This window comes from Poecilia formosa, unplaced genomic scaffold, assembly GCF_000485575.1.
Source record: "Poecilia formosa unplaced genomic scaffold, Poecilia_formosa-5.1.2 Scaffold4, whole genome shotgun sequence".
Classification (NCBI taxonomy): Eukaryota; Metazoa; Chordata; class Actinopteri; order Cyprinodontiformes; family Poeciliidae; genus Poecilia; species Poecilia formosa.
The window spans coordinates 1341805-1356398 of NW_006799943.1; the positions used below are offsets into that span (position 1 = coordinate 1341805).

Sequence of the window (14594 nt, forward strand, 5' to 3'; positions counted from 1 at the left end):
AAGCAGATCACTTTTTTTTAATGGGTCCTGGTGAATTATTTTAGGTCCAACCTAAACACACACACACACATATATATAAGTTAGATTTCTTATTCAATTTCAGACTGTAGGACCAAAATGCTACTTTTCAAATATCCCTGTTGGCATCGTCCTTTAATGACATCATCATTACCACTTTGATGAAGAGGACGCAGCCGGGGAAGTTGGGGCTCTTCTTCATGTTCTTGATCACAGCAGACTCCACCCGCTGGCCTCCGCACTCCACCACCAGGCTGGGGGAAGACACCGCCGCCAGTTGGTAGGTCTTCATGTTCCTCAGACCCCACGCCAGAATCTGGAGGCCGAGAGGAGAGCTGGTTACACAGAGAGACGGAGAGCATTGACGGACCGGCGTCTGCGATGAGCCTCACCTCCACAGCTGTCAGCTGCACCACCGGCCGGATCCCCTGGGGGACCATGTAGAGGTTCTCGGCTCTTTTTGGGGGAACCAGGGGAAGATCCGCATCACCTGACTGCAAAAAGACAAACTCTCAACGTTTTGTTTCTAAGACTGACCGTAGAGAGACAAAAAGGGAAGAGGATGAAATACCAGGTTTTTACTAGCACGCTGAATTTAGGGTTCAAACACGTTTCACATTTTAAAAAGTATGATTATTAAAAATGTATGGAAATAATCAACCAAGTAATCAATTAACCGTTAACTGGAGTATTCAGACTAAAAAAAAGGCTGTTTCCTGAAAGAACATATGCAGAGCAGCAAAAACTGCCAAAAATATAAGATGCATTTAAGATTTAAAAAAAAAAATGTAAATCTGTTCTTCCCAGTTCTCCTCTAGTTTCGGCTTCACCTGGTTCAAATTCTGTAAAAATAAGCAAACCTCACATCAAGTATATTTTGCTATCCAGTTATTAATTGGTTCATTTAAATATTAATCAGCAGATCAGCCTGACATTGTTCTGACAAGTCAAACAGAACGAATGAGTTTCACACATGGTGACTCTTTTAGCTGCAGTCGAATCGTTTGCTGCACATGATGAACAGCATCATTGTTCATCACTGTTTTTGCATTCAAGGCAATAAAATGAACTTCTTATTTAAAAAGAATTTGCAATTTTATGTTGCACAAAATATTTTTTAAGTGCAAGTTAAAAAGTTAAAATGAAAAAGTTGCAGTTATCTGGTTGAAAAGTTTTATTATCGGATTAATCTTCAGAATAATTGATAGAATAACCGATAACAAAGCTGAAGAACTTGATCTTATATCAACTCTACTGCTCTAGATTATCCCAACATTATGAGCTAATCTGTTGTTCACAGAATGAAACGAAAATGTTCCTGTTGTACTTTCCGTCTTTTCCCAGCATTCCCTATTCCAGTCGCTCAGACTGCCAGCTGTAAGAACGCGTCACCTCCAACCCTCTCAATTTAAAAACAGCAAGAGATGTTTAGTGTCAGGAAATAAAACCGTATAGAAACAGTGGGTGTAGCAGGTCATTCAGTCCAAATGCAAAACAGGAAGGAATGCTCCAGAATTTCTAAGAATGTAATGCAACCCGTTTCCCAGAGATGTACAGATATATTTTTTTTAATAAATCAGACCTTGTCTTTCAGAATGAGTTCAGCCGCCACGAGGGCCTCCCCAGCCCTCTGGCCCTTCTGGATGACGGGGTGCCACAGCAGCCGGGGCGTCTGATCCATGCTGGAGTTCAGCTTCACCAGCGGGACGCAAATGCTGCGGCCCAGCTGCTCGTCCTTCCCCTGCACACAGCATCACATGTTTCACTGCCACAGAGTTCAGCTGGAATCCCCAACGGCAGAGAACCAGCGAGGAGCTGAGAAAACTCCTGGAGGGGAACGGATTTATTCAGCCACAGACACCCACAGGACAGGAAGAGACGGATGCTGTTTTGCAGGGAAATAAAATTCTGAAGAATGTTCTGTGCCACATAATAAAGGCATGTCGAATCTTTCCTGAAGGAAAATTAGTCCTTGAAAGGTCAATTTTCTGCCCTATGAAAGTTCAGCGTTTGAACTATGCAATTACAGTCTGAAGACATTTCATCTGTAAATGGGATCTTTGAATCGTTGTAATATACCGCCACCATGCAGCCTACCACTTGGTCGCTGTCGTAGAACTCCAGCACCACGTCTGGAGGATTGGCATCGACGTTCTTGGGGTCTCCGTAAATCTCTACGTCGTTGAAAATCAGAGTTTGGTCCCAGGTCGGGTTCAGCGTGGCTCGGAGCTTCTCCGTCGTCTTGCTGACGTGAAGGAAGGAAACGTGCGCGTACGGATCTGTAACGTGGGAAGACATGATTTTACCTCATATTCATGTGCATGAGTCAGTCTTATTAAAAACACAAAGACTCGTCATGTTCAACAGGGAGATCTGTAGCGGACATGATGCTGAACCGCTTTTCTCCAGGTCACATCAAAACGTGGTTGCAGGTCTGAGACATAGTCACATCAACCCACTAGTTTGTGATTTAAATACTTAGTTTAAAAACTAAATATTTAGTTTAATTTGTAGCTAAATATTTACCTCCAATATATTTAGTTTACAAATATTTTGTTTTGCAACAAAATATTTAGCTCCAATTGAGATATTTTCTTTAAATATTTAGCTCAGACCTAAAAATTTTGCCAGCAAGCTAAATATTTAGCTCATGACTAAGTATTTATGTTAGAGATAAATATTTAGTTTAAAAATAAAATATTTATTTTGTAAACTATACATTTAGCTTCACATTTAATATTTAGTTTAACTAAACATTTAGCTTGTGAATTATATCTGGTTATGAACTGCACACATTTATGAATGTATGAACATTATTAAAATATAACTTTGAAAATGAACACTCAGTTTATTTCCCAGGCTAAATAAACCAAATATTGCCGTTAATATTTTACTGTGTAACTTTTCAAACGCTGTTTGACCTGCTGAGCAGTGATCCTTTAAAAGGATTTCACCTTTTGAACTGAAATAAAATAAACTTTTTCATAACATTCTAATTTCCTGACATGGATCCACAGATCTTTTGCCCACAGATAAAATCTTACCAGAGAAACTGTCTTTGTCCATAGATGTCAGGTTCCTCGCCTGGTAGAGATAGACTCGGAGGTGGTACATGTACGACCCTACAGAGGAGTTCAGGAAAATAAGATCAATTCACATCTGACCCTTCTGGCCTGCGGTATGTTATGTTCTAACTGTCTGTGGCTCACTGTCGAAGGAGCAGGACACGGTGGGGGTGTTGGCCCCAAACAGCTTGGTGGCATCGCCTTTGGAGCCCTTCTCCTTGTCCTCTGTATCGATGCCCTGCAGACCAAAGCAGAAACATCCCTCAGCGGCGTGTTCATGTGTCGCACGGCAAATACAAGCCAAACTGCGCCTGAGGAGTCGGCCTTCATTAATCGTGGGTAAATATTTGGTGACCCATTAAGCTCACAGTCAGTTCCTGCTTCCTCTGAATTACCAACAGGCCTGTTTGCTGCTCTGAACGAGAATCTGTCCGTCTGTGACGGTGGATCCAGTTTCACTCACTAATGCACCCTCCAGCTGAAAAATGGCGCAGGCTCCCAGGCGATCTTCGGGCGCCATCTTTCTCCTCCAGCGCCGTCGACGGAACGAGTCCGAGGAACGCTCGTTTCGATGGAACTTCCAGCCAATCAGGGAGGAGAATTCCCATCCCTCGGGGTCACCATGATCTCTTCTCTGTGCATTTGAGAACAAACATCTTAAGACAACAATATTTCCTTAAATGGATTAATGCAGAAATGCAAGTGGCAGCATTTCTGACAGTTCCTTCACTAAGCCGTGGCGTTGGGTGCCGACCTCCAGTGCCGCTCCGGCCGGACGCGCCGCTCTCTTTCGGGGCCGGACCAGCCTCCTCCGCCGGTGGACGTGGTACATCTTCTCAGCAGGGACCCAGGATCGGGGCTTATCGTCTGGAGGAATGGTCACCCCGTACTCCCAGCCTGTGCAGAACACACACACACACTGTTGCCATATACTTTTTGTCATTCATATTATCCTGGCAGTATTTTGTCATTTTTGTTTCTTCTAATGTTATTTCTTTTATTTACCCCTGAACTAACGGGGAGCACTTTGGTGCAGAGCTCACTGCTGTACAGCTCTACAGAAATAAATGTAGATTTATATGCGACTGATTTATTCACCTGCCTTCACACATTAATTTGTGCTGCATGCAATTCTTAATTCATGGGATCTAAATTGCCAGTGGTCTACACTTACAGTATGTAACTTTTATACTTAGAAATACATTTTTTTTGTTTGTCTTTTTTGTTTTTACAGCCTGCCATTAATGCTAAAGCTACTTAGCTTTAGCATTAAAGCTAACTAGCTTTAATACTAGTTAGCTGATGGTAGATGAACAGTTTTCCTGTAACTAAGCTGTTCCTCCGCCATTACATGAGGTGATTGTCAGCACTAAGCCCCTCCTCCTCCTGGCTCTGATTGGTTGTTTCTGACCAACAGTGTATTTCTGCAGCTGGCAGTGAGAGCATTGATTAGATCAAAGCACATCCATGAAAAGCTCAGTTTTATGTAAAATGACACATTGTGAGTTTCTGCACCTTGATCATCCACAGCTCTGTTGATGTCCACCGTCCAGCTGTCCTCCCACGTCCAGCCTGGAGGACAGTCGAACTCTTTAGGGTTTCGGCTTTTCTCTCCGTTCTGCCCAACACACAAATGAGGTCAGCTGCAATTTCATAATCAAGAACGTGCATATCTTTTTTTTTTTAAGCAACTGAATAACAGAGAGATGATCCGCAGGTTTAAAAGATCCAGATATGTGCATTTGTGTATTTTTTGTCGTAGAGATCCTGATGGTGTGCGTGTGCGTGTGTGTGTGTGCACGCGCACACACACGACGTGGCTCGCTGCTCTCACCACGTCGGTGTACGGCTCCGAGGCGGCCTTCCACTCTCCGCCGGGGAAACGGCTCTCGTTCTGAAACACCTCGTCCATGAACTCTGTGTGTCCGGCGTCTGCCTCGGTTAGCAGGCTGAAACAAAGCATATATTACATCTTTTTAATAAATAAAAAATTATGCAAATATTCAGTGTAGTTGGGTTAAAATTAAATAAAGCCCTAAGGCAGAGGGGTCAAACTCATTTTGGGCCACATAAAAATCCTGACTGTTATCACAGGTATTGATAAAACCCATTAGCTAATGACTAAAATGTAAATAAATAGCTATGTCTGCATTTCGTAATGACTTCAACATTGAAAGTCTTTTCACAGTGATCAGTTCCTCCAGGATTTCATGTTTGTTTTCGTGATTTTTCTTTGCAATCATAATCATATATTACTTTCAAATTCAAATATTTCAAAGGAATTTTGGAATATTTGCACTTAAGAATGATATTAAATATGACTGTTATAGTTGCCACATCAATAACAGACAATAACGCAACATTAAGTAAAGATGAAATAGCAGAAGTAGGAAATACTGCCACCTGCAGGTGGGAGTTAGATTTTTGTGGAAAATTTGCAATAAACTCACAATTCTGCAGTAGCATGAAAAAATGTGTGGTTCTGTTGATTTTGGTGCGAATTTCTAGTATTAAGGGATTGCGAAAAACTGGAACTGACTGACTGATGTCATTTGGTGCCAAGAGACACACGTGCCCTGGGGAAGCTTTAAAAACGGAAGCAGTTTCTATGCAAACGACCATGAGGGAGGCAGAAATGTTTGCCGTTTAGTTTGATTCCAGTTAGAATTAACCTAACAGGTTTTCAAAACGACATTTCCTCCTGAAGATTCCCCACAGCGCTGCCTCTTTCCCTTTACGGCGACTAATTAAAGGGGCGGGGCACCAGCTGCTAATGCCTCTCTGTTCTCTTTTTAATGAGAAGTAATTGTCTGACATGAAAGCCCATTTCCACCTCTTTGATAAAAAAAAAACAACTCGTATCTCATAATTATGACTTTGCTTCACGATCATAAGATATATTTTTTTCTTCGACAAACCTGGTTCTTTGAAGTTTATTTGACATTATGGGATTGTTATTACAATATTACAACAAATCCTGAAGATTTGCTCAGTGATGTTGGCAACATCCATTTCTTTCTATAATGACAATCTTGTCTCATTCATCTCCTTAGAACGCAAGAGAGCCAATCCAAGCTAGCTCTGTTGGCTAAGTCATGATAACGATAATTTCTTTTTGGGGGGATTTCATCAAACACCAAGACTGGCTGTTTTGGAAACCAGAACTTCCAGCTCACTGGTACGTTCTGCTACAGACATCAAATCATGTTGATGTGAGAAATGTAACAAAGCAGAGGAAGTGTGGCCCATTAAATTTAGTCCTGGTGAATAAAATAAGTTTTTCTGTGTCAAATTTTACTAAATAAGTAAAGACTAGTTTAGACAAACTTCATTAAACCCGTGTGTTCTCACGCTTTCTCCGGGTCGATAAACCAGTCGGACTCCCACTCCCATCCTCTGGGTGGCATGAAGTACTCCTGCTTCAGCTTCAGTTTTCCCGTCACATCAGAGAACTTGTGTCGGCCCACCAGTCCGGTGGTCCCCCAGTTCCCGAACACTTTAGCCTGGTTTTCATACTGCAACACAGGAGACAACACGGTGACTGAAAACGACTGGACAGGCATGAATATCCTTAAACTTGTATCCATTTTCTCTCTCATCACTATGTACTTGTATTTATTTTGTTGATATTTATGTGATTATGTTTGAATAACTGAACAGAGGTTAGTGAACCCACAGCTTAGAATGCCGTTTTATATACCAGCTCTCCTTTAAACGTTTGCCCACATTACAAAGAAGAGGATCGTACTCTGATTAGGAAGTGAAACAAACTGAAGGAAGTTGGGTGCATATTTAGTAGCATCATAGTAAAGGGGGCTGAATACAATAATATGCTTCTCAAGTGTTGTTGATAAAGTAACAACTTCCAAGCTGGATGAAACTTCATATTAAAATCTTTATTTGAAAAAAAATAAATAAATAAACTGTCCATAAAAGCTCAGTTGTCGAAGTCTCATACCAGTTCAGCAAACACACTGAAGGTTCCCTCTGAGAAGGCGTTGAACCTTTTCTCGTGTACAGAGAGGCCGAGCCACATGTTGACCCTGACCTGAACCGGAACCTTCAGGCCTTTGGTCTTGTCCATGGGGTACTGAGGGCATGAACACCACAAAGCTTCAACAAGGTGATGAAGAAAGTAGCAGTTCAGGAAATCTAACAGCAGAATCTGGTCCAGCATCTCTTCCCCCCACTACCCCCATCCCACACTGTGTACCTTCAGGAAGATGGTCCGAGTCTGGCCACAGTGCTGCCCACAGGCCTGTTGGCTGTAGGTGGAGTAGAGGATCTGATGAGCCGGGATGCGGCTGTAGGCCACACGCTTCTCGCCGCGCAGCATCCAGATGATCACGTCAGGCATGCTGTTCTGGGGCTGCAGACGAGGAGAACGTTGGCAGGAAAAACTTTGGACATATTAGGAGTTTTTGAAACAATCCCTGAACACCAGCCGGAACCCAGCCTCAAACCTCCGGGCTTCCTGTGTGTGTGTGTGTGTGTGTGCGTGTGTGTACCTCGTTGGCCAGCTGGTTGAGCTTGTCCGCCCAGCTCTCTATATCCGGCAGCGTGTCTGGGATTTCCCTGGCTTCCTCCCTCATGCGACTTGCTGCCATCTTGATGGACGTCAGAGCGTTGTCTCGTAGTTTCTTGATCTGGATGTCCAGAGATGTCAGGTTGGAGCGGCCCTCCAGGTCAGGGGTGGGGAAACTCCACGAGAACACACAGTCAGTCATTATCCACACACACTTCCATGTCAGTACATTGTCTGGTCTTGTTGATTTGTGGTTATTCTGATCCTTTAACCTGACTGACCTCCCTTTCATTAAAGCAGAGATGCACCAACAAACACTTGATGCTAACCATTTCTAGCATTTTGTAAAAGGTGTTTAGGCCCTGTTTAAGAGTGAATTAAATAAGGCTTGACAATATATCTTGTATCTCAAGTCAAATTTTGATTTAAAACATTTTCATAGTCAATTTTCATAGCTAATAATTTATTCAGTCAAAAATCTGGATTTTTTTTCCCCCCACCAATACACTCCTTGGGTTAGTTAGGAGTGATGTCAGCACACCCAAGACTCATCTTGTTGTTTCAAATTATTTTGAATTTGATTTCAGGTCAACTCAAGGAAGAGATGATTGAAATAAAAATCAAAAGTTTTTTGAAAATAATTTCTATCATTTGTAAAATAAATAAATAAATAAATAAATAAAGTGAAAGTGTAGGGGGAAGTAAATGATTAAAATCAGGAATCAAATTGGGTTTGAAAAGAATTTAAGTTATTTTGGAGCCTTGCAACACACACATCTGGTTTCTTCAATCTGGAAGAGAACAAGGCTAGGTGGATAACAGGAAGGCTGAACAGAAGAACTGCTTACCGTTTCATCCTTTTGCACTTTCAACATTTCAGAAAACATGCCAGATTTGCAAATATTGGCAGATGTTCAGCAACACAAAGATCATTTAGTTTACCCTCAATTATCACCAAGAGACGCTCACACAAAATGTGAGATTCCCTCTCCCAAATATAGTCACCTTTGTAAAATAATGGCCCAAGTCATTTTTTGACAAAAGTGATTTTTGTGTAAATGTTTTACAAAAAGATAAGAAATCTACCAAATGCTGTAGGATGCATCTCCTGTTAGAAAGGAAGGAAATAGAAACTTCCTGTTTACCTGTCCAAGTCTTCAATCAACTGATTGAGTAACTTCATCCACACCTCTGCCAGCTGGCTGTCAGGAACTTTAGCCAATATGGCGGTTTTAAATGCATCCAGGTTGGATTGCTAAAACATGAAACACAGAACAAGCAGCTCCCTCTCACATATTCTCAGATCAACTTTAAAGCTGCAGTAAGCAACTTTTATAAAAAAGTTTTATTTTTACATATTTGTTAAATCTGTCACCATGTTGTGACGGAATGGGACAGATAATCTGTGAAAAAGATTATTTCACCACCTCCCTGTGCTTCTGTAGCTGTCTGAAGAAATGCACCACTTCCAGGTCAGAAACAACCAATCAGAGCCAAGAAGAGGGCTTAGAGCTGTCAATCAATTCTGTGTTCTTACTGCTAATTGTGCTGATGGTGGAGAAAGAACTTACAGTTACAGGAAAAACATGTATCAGTCAACACTGGATTAGCATTCAGAACAGGCTCTGCTGACAGGGAGAAGCTATAGAGGTAGCAGAAAGCAAGGGAAGGGGGAGGGGAACATGATTGACAGTGACAAGCCCCGCCTCCTGGTACTGATTGTTGTTTCTAGTTGGATTTTTTTCATCTGCCTGATCTTATGTTGCTACAACATAGTGACAGTTACATAACAAATATGTAAAATACATTTTTTATAAAAATTAAATACAGCAGCTTTAACACATCAAGAAATCCCAATAAAATAAACTAAATGCATCAGGCCTTTAGTTAGCAAAGAAAACACAGATGTTACCAGGCGGTGTGTGATGTAGAGGATGATGTTGACAGAATCGAGGCGGTGACCGATGTCCTCCCAGAAGGACGTGAGAACAACCACCGGCTTAGTGTTTGCCCAGGGCAGGTAGTAGTAGTGGTTACCTGGGAAACAGAACCACAGGTGAGGTCAAGTGAAAACTTGAAACGTTTCATTTAAAGAGCTTTAGACTGTCAAGTTACACCAGTGACTGTAAAACAAAGAGCTTAATCACGTACCATCAAATACAGCACAGCTGTACTGGGTGGTGGAGGCCAGGGGTTTACAGGTGGTGTCCAGTTTGTTGCCATAGTTACCAATGCTGATCTCAAACTGGATGGGTTCACCAGGTTCCTGAATCATGGAGGCGCTGTGGAAGACTGCGCACAGACAGTATTTTCTTCTTCTCTGGTACTTCTAAAGAATGGGGAAGAAAAAACAGTATGTTAACTTTCATATGATGAAATGCTAGCTATGTTGTGGAAATGATGAAAAGGTTTTAATGGTGATCGGAATGGGATGGTTTTCATCTTGAAACACAAAATTTTTTTCATTCAAATGCATTAAAACTAAGTGCTAATATGCTATGCTAGGTATGCTAACAACCCTCTTCATTGTGGAAGTTATTATTGTGGGAATACGTCTCCTGCTTCAGCAGTTGTCAGGAAAACTAAGAAGCACAAAATATGTTAGAAGCTAATTTAAACTAAACTTTCCTGTCAGTTTTAACATAATTCAGGGCATTTTTCCAGCTATCTTATGGTGTTAATATAAAGCAGGGCTCTCCAGATCCAGTCCGCAAGGGCCGGGGTCCTGCAGGGTTTAGATGTGTCTCTGGTCCAACATACCCGAGTCAAATAATCAGATCACTACCAGAACTGATTCACTAGCATGCACTCAACTTCCCCAGACGTTTGATTCAGCTGCGTTGGACCAGAGACAAGCTGAGGGACCCTGGCCCTGCAGGCCTGGATCAGAAGACCCCTGTTCTAAAGCCCGTGTTCTGATTAAAGACCAGGATTTAGCCTGATCCAGGAGAGCAAAGCGATGTGCCACTCTGCTCATGTTCAGCTCTATCTAGCTGAAGACAGAGTGGTGGAGCATGAGGGGCCTCCTGAGGGGCCACATGGCTGCAGCTGTGATCTGGCAATCTCTGGCTTTAGGTCCCTGTTGTTCATCATGATGGGGCCCAGGGGAGGGGTCATGGTTGTAAAATTCATGTTTTATTGCTTTTAAGTTTTAAACCTCCATCAGAGTTAAAGAGTTCTGTAAGGAATGTGTTTACAGTTTATATTCTGTCTTTAATCTTCTTATCTCTGTTAAAGACAAAAGCAACTGTTGTAACAGTAAGATACCCATTTTTCACACAGTGTGACATCACCTTTGATCCCAACTGATTAGTAACAATATATTATTTTTGTATGGCACTCAAAACATAATACCTAGAACATAAATATTTCTGTCAGCTCTTAAAAAGAAGACAATTATCTAAAATCAGTTTTCCTCCACAAAACAAGATATTGAAATAATGTCTGATTTTTCCACCAGAATAATCATTAGGAACTCCAAAAGAATGCTACAAGGTTAGCATTCTTGCTAACCTTGTAGCAAGAATGCTACAAGAAAGCTGTAAGAAACAGCTTTCTCTTGTAAGCTGTTTCTTACAAGAGAAAGAAACAGCTAAAAACATAACTGTACTATGAAAGCTCCAATAGGCAAATATAATTTCCTCCATAAACTCATTTCAGGCAACAAACTTGCAATTGAAAAGGGACAATATTATGTATTTTCCAGGCACATATTACAAAAGTAATACAACACTATCAAGTAAATGTTACCTTCAGTCGTCATAAAATCGTCAGTTGCCAAAAGTTGTCAAATATCACTTTAAAGAAATTTGACGCCTTGAAATTGGGCCTCTGTCTTTTTGAAAACTCCTGTTCTTTCTGAAGCTCCGTCTTCAGCAAGTCGTCACAACATGGCTCCTCAATCACTAATAACGTTTTCACCAGTGTTGCACAAAGAAGCAGCTCCTATAATGAGCTCAGTTGACGTTCAGTTCCAGCAGGTGTTTGCCAATTGATGCTGGCTAGTCTGAAAGAGTTGAGTGAGGAAGGGCTCATCTGTGAGGTGGAAGCTCGGGAGCTGGGCGGGGCTAGGTCCACCCAGGCATTTTGCACAGCTGAATGGTTGCAATGGATATTAAAGAATTTCTCAAACACTCCAGGTCTGTTTTTGATGAGGGAATAACATTATAACATGATGTAAAGCTCACAAAAGTCAATGTTACATCATGCTGTCCCACTGAGATGAACAGCTGCAGTACCTGAACCACAAGGATGTCGTCACTGTGGATACTGTCAACTGCTTTGTCTGCTTTCCCCTCCAGCTTCGTGGAGAGCTCCACCAGCACCCTGCCCCTGTACGCCACTCCTTCTCCCTGTAATGAATTCAAAAGATTAGGATCTCAAGATTATCGTACAAAAGAAAGGAAAGGCTAAAAGCAAAATGGTGCCAGTACCTCGCCAAGGTTCAGAGCCTCATAGGGGTCTGGGAGGCCCGTGAACTCTCTGGGACTGCCATATAGGTTGATGTAACAGGGGCCAAACAAGGGCAGGAAACCCACCTGAGACTCTCCTGAGTCAGCTGGGGAGACGGCAGCAGAGTTCATCTCTGGACAAACTTACATGAGCAAAGTTCTTCTTGTTAGTAGGTCATGCTGGGAAAGCAGGCAGCAACAAACTGAAGTGACAGGGAGGTGTGAGGTCAACACGTAAAACTTATCAGGTCAAAACAGAGCAGAGAACAGCAGTACTAACACTATGCACAAACAGGACTTGAAAACAATTAGACATGGGCCGGTTAGCTAGTATCCAAATGTACCGAGGTTTCAAAACGTTTAGGTTTCACCAACAGCTAAAGATTTTCCGTCAAACAGCTTTAAACAGTGAAGTCTGACATTTTACGTTCCCCACAGGTCTGGTAATTATGAATAGTTTATGCTATTATACACAACCTTCATTCAATATTTTTGGTTTTTGTTTTAAAAATAGTCACCATTGTTTAGCATTTCTATATATGTTAGGGTTAAACATTTTTCTTAATTATGAGAATAGTCAAAATATTACAAGAATAAAAGACAAAAACACCAGAAGAAAGTCATTTTAATGAGAGTTAATTTTCAAAAGAGGTTTTAGGATCTGACCTGAGCAGCTCATTCAGCCCGAGGTTCTTTCTTCGAATTAGACTCAGTCCTTTGCACAAATGTTTCAAAAGCCTGTCTGTGACAATTTGGTCCTCATGAGTTAAAAGATTTTGTCCTATTTGTAAAACTGATAACCATAACTTCACTAGATGCTCAACCTTCATCATTTAGATTTAAGACTTTTTGTGTTGGATTTATAAAATTACCAATTAATTTTACTAATACTACCATTTCAATATGATATTATTTGTGTGCTCTTTAAACTTTATTCTTATACAACTTTTCTCATTATTAAGACTTTATTCTTAATCTGGGTTTTTTCTAAGCCTGGCTCAAATTCTATTTTAGTCAAACTTTGTTTTAAAAAAAAAAAGGGAAGAAGAACTGAACTGTCCAGGTTCGTCATGTACTCTGGCCGACCTTCATTTTACTAATTTTGCATTGTATTATCCTGTACAATAAGCATTTAAACCTTTAGAAAATGCTTAAGTATTTTTGCTATGTCTATTAAATGACTTATTCACAACTGAAAATAAAATCTATTGTCTTAAATAAAAACAAGTTTTGTTGTATTGTATGTGCAAAAGGGTAGGCAAGTATAAGCCTTGGCTTCAGCCTATTCCTTCTTTGGTAAACTATTGATTTGTCAAATAGTGTTTTTTTTTTGCCTCCTTTTTTTTTTAGCAATGTTGCAAATTTAACAAAATAAAGCTCATCTGAGTCTGAATCAGATGAGAGCTTCATACCGGCCCATGGCTAATCACAAGCGCTTAGCATGCTCAATGCATAACATCACATGCAACACAGAACAAAAAGCGCAGGTGAACCTTCAAACGATGGCATTTCCCCATTATCTGCATGTTCCTCTATTCCAAAAGAAAAAAAAAGAGCAATTTAAAAGTTCTGCTACTTGGATTAGAAAACTTCTCCTCCAGTTTTTGCACTTTTCAGACATTGAACTAAAACAGAAGTCCCGTACCTTCTATCTCTCCACCAGAGGAGGCTATCTTGGTCAAGTTCAGGTATGTGGTGCCAACAGCATCATTTCCTGTCAGCCGATCCCTGCAGCCAAACATCAAGTAAAGACATTTCATTCTTCCCTGCATTTTTTTAAAGTACACACTAAGTGAGTTATTATGGTTTCATTACTAAATTAAAATCTTTTATTTTGTTGCTCTGAGTCTGGACGTTTTCTGCATGGCATCAAATTACACCGAGATTTAAATATGTTATCAACGCCTAACCTAACCTTTTCCTCTTGAACTTATTTCCCTCTGGCCTTCCTGAACCTGAGCTATGTGATCAGAAACTGTGATGAAAATTAGCTCAGGGCAGCCAACAGAACATGTTATTGAGGGGAAAGGGAAGGGCCACCACAGTCTGAGTCACTGCCCTGCATTATTCTCAAGTGGTTGTTGCTGGGCCACACACACACACACACACACACACACACACACACACAGTCGCTGACCACATTGCAGAAACATGGAGGCACAGTTTCCCAGCTGGAATTCACTCCATCAAAACAATACACTGCTGCAGACTGGATGCTCTGAAACAGAAGAACTCACCAGTCGAACACGGTCAGCTTGATGCGCTCACACATGGACGGGAACTGCAGTGAAGACAAAAACTCATTTCCACTAAGCTTTTCTAAACTTGATCGTCTTTAACAGGATCAGGACTTCTTACTTTGACTTGAAGGTTCAAAACTTGGTTCCACTCTGGGTTCGCGTTCCTCTCAATGATCTGAGTGCACAACTGCAAACAGAAAAACACCATTATTAGTTTTTTGTCTCAGCAGGTAACATTTATGCTTTTTTATTAAAGGACTTTGACTAGGACTGGACAATAAATAAATAATAATAT

General features: G+C 41.1%; 1 protein-coding gene across 5 annotated transcripts in view; it reads right to left on the reverse strand.

Annotated features, from left to right (window-relative positions):
- The window catches only part of LOC103142808 (myoferlin-like), a 36607-nt gene that overhangs the window by 8547 nt on the left and 13466 nt on the right, over positions 1 to 14594 (reverse strand). For 2 of the 5 annotated variants that reach the window (XM_007559057.2, XM_007559049.2), the window contains exons 14-36: positions 14418 to 14486; positions 14297 to 14340; positions 13705 to 13787; positions 13553 to 13591; positions 12042 to 12166; positions 11847 to 11960; positions 9760 to 9937; positions 9521 to 9645; positions 8754 to 8863; positions 7592 to 7784; positions 7297 to 7452; positions 7042 to 7173; positions 6435 to 6598; positions 4918 to 5032; positions 4599 to 4701; positions 3838 to 3980; positions 3547 to 3717; positions 3228 to 3321; positions 3063 to 3140; positions 2116 to 2297; positions 1601 to 1759; positions 411 to 512; positions 173 to 334 (exon numbers count right to left, since the gene is read on the reverse strand). In XM_007559057.2, the coding sequence (XP_007559119.1) occupies positions 173 to 334; positions 411 to 512; positions 1601 to 1759; positions 2116 to 2297; positions 3063 to 3140; positions 3228 to 3321; positions 3547 to 3717; positions 3838 to 3980; positions 4599 to 4701; positions 4918 to 5032; positions 6435 to 6598; positions 7042 to 7173; positions 7297 to 7452; positions 7592 to 7784; positions 8754 to 8863; positions 9521 to 9645; positions 9760 to 9937; positions 11847 to 11960; positions 12042 to 12166; positions 13553 to 13591; positions 13705 to 13787; positions 14297 to 14340; positions 14418 to 14486 (2841 nt within the window). Of the gene's footprint in view, positions 1 to 172; positions 335 to 410; positions 513 to 1600; positions 1760 to 2115; positions 2298 to 3062; positions 3141 to 3227; positions 3322 to 3546; positions 3718 to 3837; positions 3981 to 4598; positions 4702 to 4917; positions 5033 to 6434; positions 6599 to 7041; positions 7174 to 7296; positions 7453 to 7591; positions 7785 to 8753; positions 8864 to 9520; positions 9646 to 9759; positions 9938 to 11846; positions 11961 to 12041; positions 12203 to 13552; positions 13592 to 13704; positions 13788 to 14296; positions 14341 to 14417; positions 14487 to 14594 lie in introns of all 5 variants that reach the window. The other 3 variants (XM_016674930.1, XM_016674929.1, XM_007559100.2) reach the window with 2 other exon arrangements.